Source organism: Hipposideros armiger, unplaced genomic scaffold (genome assembly GCF_001890085.2).
Source record: "Hipposideros armiger isolate ML-2016 unplaced genomic scaffold, ASM189008v1 scaffold_621, whole genome shotgun sequence".
Taxonomy (NCBI): Eukaryota; Metazoa; Chordata; class Mammalia; order Chiroptera; family Hipposideridae; genus Hipposideros; species Hipposideros armiger.
This window is the reverse complement of record NW_017731971.1, coordinates 583,229-598,511: the sequence shown is the minus strand read 5'-3', so window position 1 is coordinate 598,511 and position 15,283 is coordinate 583,229. Positions and strand designations below refer to the sequence as shown.

The window sequence follows — 15,283 nt, the reverse complement described above, 5'->3', positions numbered from 1 at the left end:
CCCCACCCCAAGGCAACACCTGCGTGTCCTTGCTAATTGGCATGTGCACATGCAAGCATACAGGTCAATGTGCTCCTTTTCTATCTTCTTTTGGTCAGAGACTCTTCTGTGAGTCTAAAAACGCTCTGGGCTTTCCCCTATTTTCCTGTGTAAAATAGGGTACACAGGAAAAAGTAATGTACAATTTCAGGGGTTTACACACACTCTATGGCCCGTTTTGTCCTACTCAACAAGGGATTCTGGTTGTGTCTTCCAAGTAACTGCATCTGGCCACATCCTATCTCCTTAACACTATCCCCCCACATACACACATCCCCAGCTGCCGGGGTCTTCACAAGACCTCAGCACAGGAGCTCTTCTAAGGCCTTGATAAAACGGCTGAGGCAGGCCAGCCATTCTGTGCCTTTTTTCCATAATTGCCTATTATATTTAGAATAACATGAGATCTAAACTCTTAACTTTGCCTGGAAGGCCCTCCATGTATGGTCTGACCTGAGCCTCCCTCCTGGTCTTATCTGACCACTATTATCCTCTGCCCTATCACACTGCCCTAGCCATGCCCACCCTCTGTCTGTTCCCTATTGAACATGTCAAACCAGGTCCCACTGCAGGGCCTTTGTGTAAGCTGTTCCCTCTGCTGGAAACTGTGTCCCCTGAGAGTTGTTGGTTCCTTCTGGTGTCAGCACAAAGGGCATACCTCTGAGAAGGCTTTCCCAACTACTTTACCTGGTGCTGTGCCCCCACCACCAGCACTCTCCTCCTATCACTTCATCCTATTTTATTGTCCTCAGGGTGCTTCCCACTTCTGAAATGATCTTATTTTTTCAGTCACTTACTTGCGTGTCTGCCCCCCACTGGGGTGGGGGCTCTGCAAAGTCAGTGGCTTGTCAGTCACATCTCCAGCGCCTAGAACAGTGCCTGGCACACACTACACACTCACTAAATATCTGTGGACTGAGGAAAGAATCTTGGTGGAGTTTAGATAAAAATCTTGACTCATGCGCCATCCCACCAAGGCAGCTCCAAGCAGTCTCTGGCTCCTGGTCCAGGCAAAATTCCTGCCTTCCCTCATTTCTCTAGTCCCGGCTGTCCAGCCCTTTCCCCAGATCTCTGGAGCCCATCCCTCCCAATCAGCATCTTAACAAAAACTCTTTTGTGATTTTATGCCTGGGGGATTTCATCTGCGTCAATTTGGCTTCTGCAGCTCCAGCTCAGCTGAGTCCAAAGGTCTGATCAGCGTTTCCAGTGAAGCAGCCAGCAACCCTGTAGTCGGAGGGCTCAGAGCTCCACCCCAGGGGGAACCAGGGAACTGACGGAGGCCTGAGGCCGGTGTGGGCCTCCACCCCCTGCCCTTTCATTCCTGGGTCTCATGGAAATCAATCAAGACCAGCCAAACAAGGAAAGCAAAGGCTATGTATTCAGAGCTTGCTATAGTCAGCCACGGTCACTCGTGTTTTGGCAGAGACGGAAAGGCAGGGGGAGGAGGGGAAAAGCTCTAGAGTGGACGAGAGCGGGGAGCTTCAGGTGTGCCCTCAGGGAGGCTGTTGGCATGGGGACAGCGTAGGCAGGCTGCCTAGCATCCCGGCATCCTGGTTGGGGTGCATACTTGGCCTTCTCTGGTTGGTCCTAAGTTGAAATGAGGACAAAAATTAAGGAAGCTGGCAGTATTAATCAGGTCCTGGCCAGGCTGGCCGAGTGGAGCGCTGGTTAAGAGCTCACTTGGGACGCAAGCTCTGAGCAGCAGGGCCGCGGTTCGGATCCCACATGAGGGCCAGTGACTCTGTCCTCTACAGCTAAGATGGTGAACAACAGCTCGACCTGGAGCTGGGCTGTCATGAGCTGCCGGTGATGGCATGGGTTGCAGTGGGTTGCCATGAGCTACCGTGAGTGGTTGGTAGCCAGCGTGAGTGGCCCTGAGCCACCGTGAGCGGCCATCCAGAGACCGGCGACCGATCTGCCTCATTCGGGAAGAGCGCAATGATAATACCAACATGGGCCAGTGAAGCCCATGACTAGACTGAAGAACTAAAGGACTGCAACTTGTCTGTTCCCCCTCCCCAATTCCCTAACTCTGTTCCTTTCCTCAATAAAAAAAAAAAAAAAATCTTAAAAAAAAAAATCAGATCCTGGCCAAGTTGAGCCAATTGTTCCAGAAGCTATTGTTTCACTTCCCGGATTGTTACTAGAGATAGTCTGACGTCCTACCTATCTGACATACAGATTTATACGGTTTATTCTAGATAAGGAGTTGGTTTCCTGGGCAGGTGGCTGCCAGCTGTGGATCAGAGTCCTAGTTTTCCATGTGGCCTGGCTCGGTCTTAGGCTGCAGTGCAGGTCAGCCTTTCGGTACCCTCCTTTACTTCCCTTAAACATATGCATGCCTTGGAATAGTAGAATCATCCAGTATTCCATTTCCTTCATTCAGCAGCTCTCTAGAGAAGGCACTCTGGGCAAACGACGGTGACAGGTACAGCAAAAGGCATAGGGCTGGGCAATCCCTGTGCCCATCAGTGGTCTGGTGAGGGAGGCGGGGCTGCCGTGACTACACAGCTGTGCACCGTGTCCCACCACTGGGTCACACAGGGAGTGCTAATTAAGACAATTAGGAAGGCTTTATGGTCAGTGTGGAGTTTCACCAGTGGGGCTGCTACAGACGGAAACGGGAGAGGAAAGGGGCGCTGTGAGGAGGGGCCTGAGGGTCAGTCACTTACTCTCCTTGGGTCTCATTCTTCACCCCACAGAGCCACTGTGAGGCCGGCGCGGGGTGTGTGAAGGTGCTTTGTGGGCTGTGAAGGTTTCATTGTGAGGAAAAGCCATGGGAGCCAGCTGGAAAGGGCCTCTCTCATCAGCACAAACCTGAATGTACCTAGGTAATAAAAAAAAAATTAAAAATAATAATAATAATAATAATAATACCAGCATTTAGTGAGTTTTGAGTCACTGCTCTGAGCTCGCATAGAACCCCTACAACAATCCTATGGGATAGTTATTATTATTATCTCCATCTTATAGGACAGTAAACCGAGGCACAGAGCAGTTAAGAAACTTGCCCAGGTTCACACAGTAAGTATCAGGGGAGAGGAGAGAAAGCTTAAACTGTGTGCTTTGCATAAGACGAGCTGCTACTATGCTCCCCTAAATGCTGCCTTTGTCCTTGAATGTGTCTGCTGACACACATTAATCATTAGTTATAATAAAAATCAGCCCTACTAAGTGCCAGGCATGGTCTTAAGCATTTGCGTGTATTAACTCATTTAGTCTTTACAATGGCGCTCTGAATAAGCAACTGCAATGACCATTCCCATTTTATAGAAAGAAGACAGAGGAGCCAAGTGACACAGCCCAGGCCTCTGTCTGACCTTGGAGTCTAAATGTCTCCCACTGTGACACGCCACCTCTTGTCAATACGCATGACTGTGATGACCCATCAGTCCAGCCCTGATCCACATAGTAGGTCCACACAGTGGCCCATGGCTAGGAGCCACCCCAAGTCAGTGGACTTTACTTTTCTGGGTTTCATACCACTTAGAGAATCTAGTGGAAGCTGTAGACACTCTCCCCACCAAAATGTACACACTTTAGGAAGCTCACAGATCCCCCTCAAGCCTTTCCATTGCAAGTGGGTGATGGCGGAAGACTTCTGGGGTTAGGGCTTCAGCCAAGGGATAATCTCCAGTCTGGAAAGAAAAGGCAAGCCTTTGCTCTCTGAAGGTTTCATTTATCGAGGGAGTGGAAACAAAATTCCGCGTCTCCTTTTATTTGCTTCACCAGAGAACAGAACAGAAAGCAGCCTGTTCTGACAGCCCCCATCTTTGGCCCAGTCTCATTACCCAACTTCTGTCCCACCCCCAGGCAGCTGAACCCTGCTGGAGGAAATCTCCTCACTCTGCTGATGTATGCCAACGAACAGTTATGGCTTCGAATCCCAGCTGGGTCTTTAACACTACTTGGCGCCTCTTGTACCAGATCAACACAAACCCAGTTCTGACGATGGCCATTCCAACCCTCCTCTAATGATTCTTCGAGCTTTCAAAGTTTTCGTGTGTTAGCAGGAGCACAACTACACGCATTTCAATTCACATCCTCTGAGATTTTTATCCAGTTTCTCCCTCCACTTGTGCTCTTGATTCTTGTGTTTATTTGGATACTTATTTCTCTAGAGGCTGCCATGCCTGGCACAGAGCTGAGCTCTGGGATACCAACCATGGTCTCTGTTCTCATGGATCTTACAGCCCAGAGAGAAAGACTGTCGTTCAACAAATAATTACAATACAATGAGAGTTACTAAAGGGAAAGTAGAGGGTATTATCAAATGTGTTGACCTGGGGGATTCAGGAAGGCCTCCCTGAGGAAGTGACATTTAAAGCTGAGTCTTGAAGGATGACATGTCAGTTACAAGTGCTTTGGGCTGCACATGACACAAAACCGAACAGTGCAACCAGGAGGATGTTTACTGTTTCCTTGAGAAGCCTGGAAGCAAAGGCTTCCAGGGTTTTAAGTGGCTCAACAATATCGAGAGCCATGAGTTGACATCTCTGCCATTTTCTGGGCTTTTCCCTCAGTCATTTGTCAGCTGCAGTCAGGGCTGTCACAGATTCAAGTGTGACTTCCTTACATAACATCATCCCAAAACAAAGAGGAGAGAAAGGGCTCTGATTCCCAAACAGCTGTCTTTAAAATTCATCCACAAGTTCCCAGGAGTTTTCTTTTTGTGTCTTTTTACCCTAGAATGGGTCCTATGCCCACCTCAGACAGGCAAAGAGGAAGGGGGTTACCATGATTGACTTAGACCAATCATGATTTATCCCAAAGCACAGTGAGGACCTTACTTCCTCTGAAGATACTGCGGCCTACTGGACCCCTCAATTGAGGGTGAAAGGGACCACCAATTCTGGATATGGAAGCCTAGATAATTCAAACAAACCCTTATACTGACAAAAACTTAAAAAAAGAAAAATTGAAAAGTCATCTTAGAAGCATCAGAGAAGTGACAGGATTTGAGGAACTGCTGAATTGAAATACTGAGCCACTGAAGAGGACGGGGAAGTGCAGAAGTGACGACTTCTTTGAAAGCTGTTTATGCCTTCGGGATTTTTATTCTGGGAAAGTCTGAGCTGCAATTCTGGCATCTTCAAGTGGCTAGGGTGAAAGTTTCAGAGACGGAGCCCTGCAAGGATGAGGACCTTAGCGAATGTTTCTCTGCTCTGGGTGTGATGCTGAGAGGAAGCATGCGAGGTGTAAGAGGGACCCAGGACATCTCAAGCCTTGAACTTGATTTAAGGTGGTTCCCAATTGCTAGTGCCTTCAGGAACCAGCAAAAAAGTAAGTGCTCTTTAGAGGAAGACAATATTAATATTATCTTGAGTCTCGAGGCATTTCTATAAATAACTTTTCAAAAACAATGTCTAGCACACAAAGATAACCCAAGGATGTAAGATAGCATGAATAAGAACACAGATATAATACATAACAGAAATAGACTTACAGGGTCTCTGGTATTAAAATAATCGGCATAGATTACAAAAGAAGTATGCTTGTATGTTCAAAAAATAAAAGCCAAGAAAGGAAAATTTGGCTGAGAACTTAAAAAAAAATGATATAGCAAATTTAGACAGGGAAAAAAAATAAATTCTGGAATTTAAACTTACAGTAACCAAAATTAAGAACTGAAATTACTGGAGTAATTCAGTCAGAAGAAAATATCCAGAATGATGCATAATAGAGTAAAAAGATAGAAAATGCAGAGGAGTGGGTAAGAGACATGGATGCCACCGTGAACAGGTCTAAATAGAGTTCCATAAGGAAAGGAAAGAATGAATGGACACAGGCAATAGTTGAAGAAAAAATGGCTCAAAAAGTTCAAGAATTGATGAAACACTCCAAAGCATACATTGAAGAATCCAACAAATCCTAAGTAGGATTAAAACAAAACAAAACAAAACAAAACAAAAAAGCCTACAGCCTTACATATGATAGTGAAGTTGCAGGAAAGCAAAGACAGAAAATATAGTAAAAGCAGTCAGAACAAAACAGACAAATTACCTTCAAATGCCAGAACATTTGGAGGACTGACACTTCCTGATTTCAAAGCTTACTCTAAAGGTACAATAATCATAGGGTAGACATAATATAGGCCAATGGGGTAGATTTCAGAGTCCAGATTAAATCCTCACATTTACGATCAATTGATTTTCCACATGGGTACCCAAAATTCAATGGGGAAAGAATAGTCTTTTCCACAAATGGTTCTGGGACAACTGTTTATCCACATACAAATGAATGAAATTGGACCCCTATCTTATGTCATGTAAGTGAATTACACTCAGTGAAGCGGTTACCAAAAATTAACTCAAAATGGGTCAGACTTAAGCTAAAATGATACAATTCTTAGAAGGAAACAAACATATGAGTAAATCTTCATGACTTTGAGTTAAGCAATGTTTTTCTAGATACGACACCAAAAGCATAAGCAACTAGAGAAAAAATAGATTCGTTGGACTATGTGAAAATGAAAAGCTTTTGTACTTCAAAAGATACCATCACAAAAGTGAAAAGGCAATCCAGAGAATGTGAGGACATATTTTCAAATCATCTGTGGGATAAGAGACTTTTACCTAGACTATATAAAGAACTCTTACAACTCATTAATAAAAAGACAACTATCCAATTAAATAACGGACAAAGGATTTGAATAGACATTTGTGCAAAGAAGACATACAAGGAACAATAAGCCCATGGAAAGATGCTTAGCGTTAGCCATCAGGGAAACGCACATCAAAACCACAGAGACACACCACTTCACACCCACTGGGATGCTAACGTTAAAAAAGACAAGTGTTGATGAGGGTGTGCAGAATTTAGGACCCTCACAGGTAAAAGAGGGTAGCCACTTTGGAAAACAATCTGGCAGCTTCTCAAAAGCTTCAACATAGGATTTCCATGTGGCCCAACAATGCTACTCCTAGGTATATGCCCAAGAGAAATGAAAACATCTGCCCACACAAAAATGTGTACATGAATAGTCACAGCAGAATTATTAACAATATCCCCAAATGGAAACACCCCAAATGTCCATCAGCTGATGAATGGATAAATAAATCGTGTGATATCCATACGATGGAGTACTATTCAGACATAAAAGGAAACAAAGTGCTGACACCTGCTACCGCATGGATGAACCTTAGAAGTATTATGCTAAGTAAAAAAAGGCACACACACAAAACGCCACATATTGAATGATCCCCCTTCATATGAAATTTGCAGAATAGGCCCATACCTATAGAGACAGAAAGTAGATTAGAGGTTGCCTAGGACTGGAGGCAGGGTGGGGGTGTGGATGGGGCAATGAGGACCACTGTCTTTTGGGGGTGATAAAAGTGTTCTAAAATCGATTGTGGTGATGGTTACACAACATTTGTGGATATGCTAAGAAGCTTTGAATTGTATACTTTAAATGGGTGAGTTATATGGGAAGTGAATTATATCTCAGTGAAGCTGTTACCAAAAAAAAAAAAAAAAACACAGAACAGGTGGGACAAACTGAAACTAATAAAATTAAATCCAAAATTATCATCACTAATTATGCTCAATGTAAGTGGACCAATGCACCAGTTAAAAGACACTGGTTGTCTGACTGGATTTTTAAAAAGGTAATTATATGTATTAAGGTAACCTTGGTTAATAACATTATGTAATTTTCAGGTGTACAATTCTATAATACAACATCTGTACGTTGCATTGTATACTCACCGCCCAAAGTCTGGTCTCCTTCTGTCACCATATATGGATTTTTAAAAATCCAACTATTTTAAATCCAGCTATATGTTCTAGAAATGAAGAGGGATACTTCATAATTATTAAAAAGGTTCAATTCACCAGGAAGATATAACAATTCTAAATTTGTTGTACCTAATAACATGACCTCAATGTATTTAAAGCAAAAATTAAACTAAACAAATATCCAATCATAGGAGACATTTTCACTCTTGCAGTAGACCAAAAAAATAAATCAGTAAAGATATAGGAGATTTGCATAACACTATTAACTAACTACCAAATAAATGTATAGAGGGCCAGCCGAGTGGCGCGATGGTTAAGAACTCGCTTGGGATGCCAGAGGGCCCCGGTTCGGATCCCACATATGAGGGCCAGTGACACTGCCCTCCACAGCTAAGATGCTGAACAACAGCTCAACCTGGAGCTGGGCTGCCTATGAGTCGCCGGCGACGGCGTGGGCTGCAGTCCCTGTGGCAGTGGATTGCCATGGGCTACCGTGTGTGGCCAGCAGCCAGCGTGAGCGGCCAGCAGCCGCAGTGAGCGGCCGTCCAGAAGCCGGCGACTGATCTGCCTCGCCAGAGAAGAGCGCAATGATGGTGCCAACTTGGGCCAGTGAAGCAACATCCTCCACAACTAGATTGAAGAACAAAAACGACAGCAACTTGTCTGTTCCCCTTCCCCCAATTCCCCAGCACTGTTCCCATTCCCCCAATTCCCCAATAAAAATCTTAAAAAAAAATAAAAATAAATAAATAAATGTATAGAACATTATATAGAACCTGTAAAACTACAAAATACATATTCCTCTCACACACGCATATAATTAATAGTATTTACCATAACTGGCTACATACGAAGCCATAAAGCTGGTTTCAACAAATCCAAAGTAATGAAATCATTCCAAGTTTATTCTTTAGCCACAATGCAATTATGCTAGAATTCAAAAACAAAAGGATGGCTAGGAAATGTCTGGAAATATGTTTGGAAATAAAATAATATACATACTACTAAATAATCCATGGATCAAAGAAAAAATTATAATGAAATTTAAAAGTCTAAACTTCATTATTTAAATATACTACATATAAGAAGTTGTGCGATACAAGCTCTTCTTTTGAGGGAAATTTACAGCCTTGCATAGTTACATTAGAAAAAAAGAAAAGCTGGAAATTCATGAACTAAATATAAAAAATTAGTAGAAAAGGAATAGCAAATTAAACTTGATGAAATTAGAAAGGAAATAATAAGCTAATTGAAGGCATACACACAATGTAATAAAAATAAAACAGAAGTTGGTACTTTGAGATTAATGAAACTGGTAAGTCCTCGGTGTGATGAAAAGGACAAGGAGTGAAAGGCGCAAACGAACCCATCAGGAATAAAAACAGGGCATTACTATAGTTCTTGCAGAAACCAAGAGGGTATTATGAGCTTTATGGTACAGCATTTGGAAATTTTTATGAAATGAACAAATTCCCAATGGGGGAAAAGACAGTTTACGAAATTTTACCAAAGAAGAAACAGCAATTCTGAATAGACCAATAACTTAAAAGAACTGAAATACTAGTTAAACATTTTCCCATAATGCATGAACTGGGCCCACATGGCTTCATCAGCAACTTATATCTTTACAAAAAAAATGAGGTCAATCTTATATAAAGCCTTTCAGAGAATAGAAGTAATTCCATTGGCCAACTCATCTTGAGGCTAGTATAATGTATTGTAAATATATATTTAAATTTTTTTCTATATATGATGATGTCTTGCCATCCTAAAAAAATCTTTTCTGCTGGGGCGAGATAATTAGAGATAGCCAAGGGCCCAGCATAGCGCATAATTCAGAGCTAGGCCTCCTCTCTCTGGCCCTTGCACCCCAGGAGGCAACATTCCTCTTTAATCATCTCAGGGCCAGGTGCCAGGCAACTAGGGCCCCCCCCAACAGGCCAAAGCCAGTCCAAATTACAAACAAGCCAGTCCTAAACGGTTCACCCGACCCTGCCTTGCCTTTCCCACAGAAACCCCAATAACCTTCCCCCACTGCACTGTCTTCTGCCACCTGACCAGCCTGGTGTCTTTCAGATGTGGCCCTGTGTGGCGTGCCACGCCTCTTGTCCCGGAACCTGTGAGTAAAATACTTTTTCTTCTTCCTGAGCCTCTCTTCTTGGGAACGCACCTGACTGTGCCTCTCATCAAAACCACAAACCACATAATCTTGATGCCAAAAACCTGATCAAGTCAGTATGAGGAAGAAAAATTACAGGAAAATCTCATTCATGAGCAATGACACAAAAATACTACACAAAATATGAGGAAGTTGAATCCAGCAATAAAAAATAAAAAAAAAAGAATGATATATCATATCCAAGTTGTTTATTATTTTAGTAATGCAAGCTAAGTTGAACTTAAAAAAAAATCGATTCATGAATTTACCCCATTAACAAACCAAATAAGGAAAAAAAATCATAGATCATCTCAATAGCTGCAGGAAAAATATTTAATACAATTCAACATATATTCATGATATGAGCTCTTAGGAATAAAAGAGGACTTTCTAAATATGATGAAGGATACTTACAAAGCACCAGCAGCAAACATATTAGTGGGGAAACGGTGAAAGTTTTTCCTTTGAGATCAGTGATTTACTGCTGTACAAGCAAATTACCTCAACACTTCATGGATTAAAACAACAAGCATTATCTCACACATTCTGTGTATTAGGAATCTGGAAGTGGCTTCGCTGAGTGGCTCTGGCTCAGGGTCTCTCGGGAGGCTGCAGTCTAGAAGTCAGCGGGGGCTGCATCACCTGAAGGCCTCCTGGCTGGGGCTAGGGGACCCTTCAAAGCCACTCACATGGCTGTTAGAAGGAGGCCTCAGTTCTTTTCTGGTTATTGGCTGGCGTGCTCCGGTTCTCACCACATGGACCTCTGCTCACAAGAGGGCAGCTGGCTTCCCGTAGAACTAGTTTCCAAGAGAGAGATGAAGATGCCACTATATCTTTTATGTCTCATCCTCAGAAGCGACATGCCATCATTTCTGCCATGCACAACTGGTCACACCAAGAATATGAGAGGGGACTACACAAGGGGGTGAACACCAGTAGACAAGGGTTACCAGGGGCCATCTTGGACAATGGCTACCACAATCAGGAACAAGACAAGGTCAGGTAGCCCTCTACTTCCACTTCCTGTCAACATGACTTGGAGGTAATCCAGGATAGTAAAAATGAAAAAGAAATAAAAGACAAAAGGATTAAAACGAAGAAACAAAACTATTAGTATTCACAGTGGATGTGATCATGTGTACAAAAAAAATCGCAAGGCTCAATACTCTACAGCTAAGAGGCATTTTCTTTTCCTCCTGGAAAACCGGTTCCACTGAAAGAGAATTAGAGGTCCCAGGACATGGGCAAAGCTGCCCTGAAAAAGTTGAAGCTAAGTAAAAAAAGGCAGTTAGAAAAGGATAAATTTTCAGATTACAAAAAAAAAAAAAAAAAATTGAAAGCAAGAAAAGTCTAAACAACGCAAAAAGGAAGCAAAAGCAAGTGAAAGTTAAATAAAAAACAAAGAGAGCTGGTATGTGAAGAACATCTCAAAGAAAAGGAGGAGGGAGAAGAGGAGAAGGAGGAGGAGGAGGGGGAGGAAGAAGACAGGTATATGGAATAACATGAAAAACTACATTGTGTCTGATTCCATTCTTATAGTATTAAAAAAATGGGCAAAATGGGCAAAAAATTAAAATGATTGTGCATTATTCATAATAGCCAAAAGATGGAAACACCCCAAGTGTCCATTAACAGAAAAATGGATACACAAAATGTGGTCTAGCCATACAATGGAATATCTCATTCAGCCATAAAAAAGAATGAAGTCCATGTTACAACGTGGATGAACCTTGAAAACATGCTAAGTGAAATAAGCAAGACACAGAAGAACCTACCAATATTGAAGGTACTTACACAAGGTTTCTGGAATAGGCAAATTTATACCGACAGAAAGTGGATTAGAGGTTACCAGGGGCTGGGGGCGGTGGGAACGGGAGGTGGTTTTTGCCTAATGGTTACAGAGTTTCTGTTTGGGGTGATGAAAAAGTTTAGAAATAGGTAGTGCTGGCTGCACAACAATATGAATGAATGTAATTAATGTCCCTGAATTGTACACTTAAAAGTAGTTAAAATGGCAAACTTTATGTTATATATATTTTACCATAATCTTAAAAAATTAATAATATATCAAAAACCACTGAATTATACACTTTAAATGGGCAGACTGTATGGTTATGTAAATTATATTTCCATAACGCTTTAAAAAAATCCTAAATGATATTTTTAGGATTCATTTTTAGGTGGTAAAACTATAAAGAAAAAGCAAGTAACTGACTACTAAAAATACCAGGATAGCGGTTACTTTACAGGGGTGGGAGGAGTCTGTGACCAGAAAGAGGCATAATGGGGGGCTCCTGGGGTGTCATCAACGTGCTTTGATTGACCTGGGTGGTCGTTGCGGGAAGTTTCATTTTATAATAATCCACTAAACTGTATACATTTATGTTTAGCACACTTTTTAAACGTGTTATTTTTCACAATGCTTTTTTAATATTTAAATTTCAGCAAGAACGAAGTATTGGCGGGAGGGGAGAGGTTGGAGGAGGATGGCTTGCTGAGTAGACAGGGAGAGTCCGCCACAGGAGGACAGGGCTTACCCACTCCGGCAGAGGGGAAAGGGGCTCTATTGGGAGAGAGCAGCGCGGCAAAGGGGCGAACGCACAGGAGAATGTGAGGACCCTGGAAAGGTGACCAGCCCAGTTCTGCCGGGGCTTAGGGAACAAGCAGGAAGAGGTGTGCATGACTAAGTCAGAGGACTGGGCAGAGGCCAGATGGTGGACAGCAGGGCAGCCACATGGGGGTGTTTTTGACATTGTCCTAAGGGAACTGTGTGACATCACTGAGGGGTTTTAAAGCTGTGAAGTGACCTGATTGAATCAGTTAGCAGCTCATTCTGCCTGGAACATGGGGAACAGATTGGACACGGTGAGCAGGAGCCACGAGGCTGGTTAGGAAGCTGTTTCAATAATCCTGAGGGTTGGTGGGAGCTTGGACTAGGTTGGAGGCAGGGGACAGGTGACCAGCACAGTGTCCCTGTGCCCTGTGTGTATTTAACAATTCTGTTCAATGACATGTGGCACTCTGTTATGTAGTGAAAGGTTCTTTAAGATTATACTGTGTACCCTATTATATACTGTACCTCACCATCTCCACTCCACGCTTATACATACATACTTGTACATACCTTTTGTGTAGAGTCGTGCACACCAAACCACAGCTACTGTATTTTATGAGTAACGTAAGGGATTTCCAACGGTTATGTGGATTATGTCACTTTTGCCTTACATCTGCCTTCAGAACCTAACTTTGGCGTAAAGAGCACTGTTGACGGACTTAAGAGATGCGTAGGAGATGTGGTGGGTGGCTGAAATAGAAGGGAAGAAAGGGATTCATTAAAGAAGGAATTCTCAAGTCTTTGCCTAAACAACTGAGTAGGTGGCAGTTCTTTTTATTGAGATGGGCTCCCCCCCCCGCCCGGGGCAGGAACAGTTGGAGGGTAGAGATGATCTTTTTTCTCAACATTTTATGAAAATTTTCAAAAATGCTGAAAAGCTGACAGATTGTATGGCGAACACCCATATACCCACCACCCAGATTCTACAACTCACTTATTACTGTATTTCCTTTTGCACATCTTCCCATACCCAGAAGAGTTCATTTTTCAACAAGCTGAATTTGTGGGATCTAAGAGACTTCCAAGTGTCCTAATAGGCTGCTGGTCTAGAACACAGAAGTACATTGAAAGAGCAGGCAACACTTGCTGCCTCCCTTTCTTCACCTCCCATTCACACCCAGTTCCCTAGAACTTGGCTTTGACATCTTCCTTCTGAAGGTGCTTTCACTAAGGGACACGGGACTACTGAAGACTCCAACATTGAATTTACTCTCCTCCTCCTGTATGTCCTATCCTAGTTACCCAAACCTCAAACTGGAGAATCATCCTGGACATCTGCAGCAAACAGGGGTGTAGCTCCTAAATAGCTTTAAAGATGTTGTCCCCTCCACCCTTTTCTCATCCCCTGTACCATTAACAAGGTTCTGCTGGATCTGAGTTCCTCACAGTTTTATTGACATTGAAGAACTACAATTTCAATATCTGAATTGGTCCGTCTCTGTCCTCTCTCCAGCTCATCTATTTTTGTTCACCTGATTTATCTTAAAAACAAACAAAAAAAGCTGTTCACATCGCTTTTCTTTTTCAGTCCTTCACAGGTGCTTATTTCCAAGTTGGCATGACTTCTAGAGACCAACATCTTCCAGAAAGCATGACTAAGCTTACATTTGCAACCTCACAGCTAGCTACTCCCCACACCATTTTTACTACTGAGTGGCTCTTCAAATATACCAACCACACTTTCTGCTTTAAGGCCTCCCCCAAGAAGACCTCCCCATAAGCCAGGCTGGGTGTCTCCCATCGAATCCAGAGAATACGTCTATCATTCGATATTCCAGTCTCCGCTGAGCTAAAAATCCTTGAGGGAGGTGTTTCCGTCTTCTTTATAGCCAGCTTACTTAGCACTCTGCCTAACACCCAAAGGACACTATTTTATTTTAGCTGAACTTTGCAAACAACCAGGGCTTTGTAAACCTCCCCTTCCAGCAAGATCCGATTCAAACTTGAATTCCTCCATGAAGCTTCCCCGGGCCCCTCCAAGTAGTTTGGGGCTCTGACCTCTTTATCCGCTGCCCCTGAACTTAATGAATTATATTTGGATAGCTTATCTATACAACTAATTGCAGTAAACGTTAACATTCGCACCTTTTCCTGGTAACTAACAGTAATCCTATTCATGCTTCCGGGCTCTGTCCCAAACCACCTCCTTCATTTGCTAGTTTGCAGGCCCCTAGAGACAATGACTTCTATTAACTCAGCTCACGACGCTTATATCTAGCCAGCACTATCCTTCCAACACGGCTGCTTATATCGCTTTACTGCTCCCTTCCTCCCCCATCCCGGTAGCCTGACAACTCCCACAGGTTGGGCCCGCGGTCCCACCGGTCTCACACTGCCGCTCCAGCAACTGAAGCTGCGCTTTGCAAACGCAGCCTGAGGCACCTGCGGGAAGCTTCCGGAAGGACAGAGCCCTTTCGAGGCGTCTCTGTCCGCGGATCCGCCCACGCGTCCCTCCATCGGCCGCGGCCCCGCCCCTCTCCTCCAGCTCTAGCTGACCCGGTCACGCAAGACGGACGAGTGGGTGGATGTAGGGGGGAGCAAGCCCCGCCTTCCCCAGTCCAATCCCTGAGTCCTCGCGTCGGTCGAAGTGAGCACTACGTCTGCGCAGGCGCAGTGATGCTCTTCGAGCACGTGACGGGAGGCCGAGGTCGCCCAGACTCGGGAGGGCGGGGTTGCCGGCGCAGGGGCGGGGCTCAGCGCGGCTCTCGCCCGCTTATTGGCGCCCGTGCTGG

The 15,283-nt window shown here is 43.7% G+C and overlaps 1 protein-coding gene across 1 annotated transcript in view; it reads left to right on the top strand.

Moving 5' to 3' along the window:
- The window catches only part of LOC109372252 (uncharacterized), a 7,711-nt gene extending 6,085 nt beyond the window's left edge, over window positions 1-1,626 (top strand). The window contains exon 5 of the mRNA XM_019625258.1: window positions 1,205-1,626. Within this exon, the coding sequence (XP_019480803.1) occupies window positions 1,205-1,313 (109 nt within the window). The 3' untranslated portion in view covers window positions 1,314-1,626. The remainder of the gene's footprint in view (window positions 1-1,204) is intronic.
- The last annotated feature ends 13,657 nt before the right edge of the window (window positions 1,627-15,283 follow it).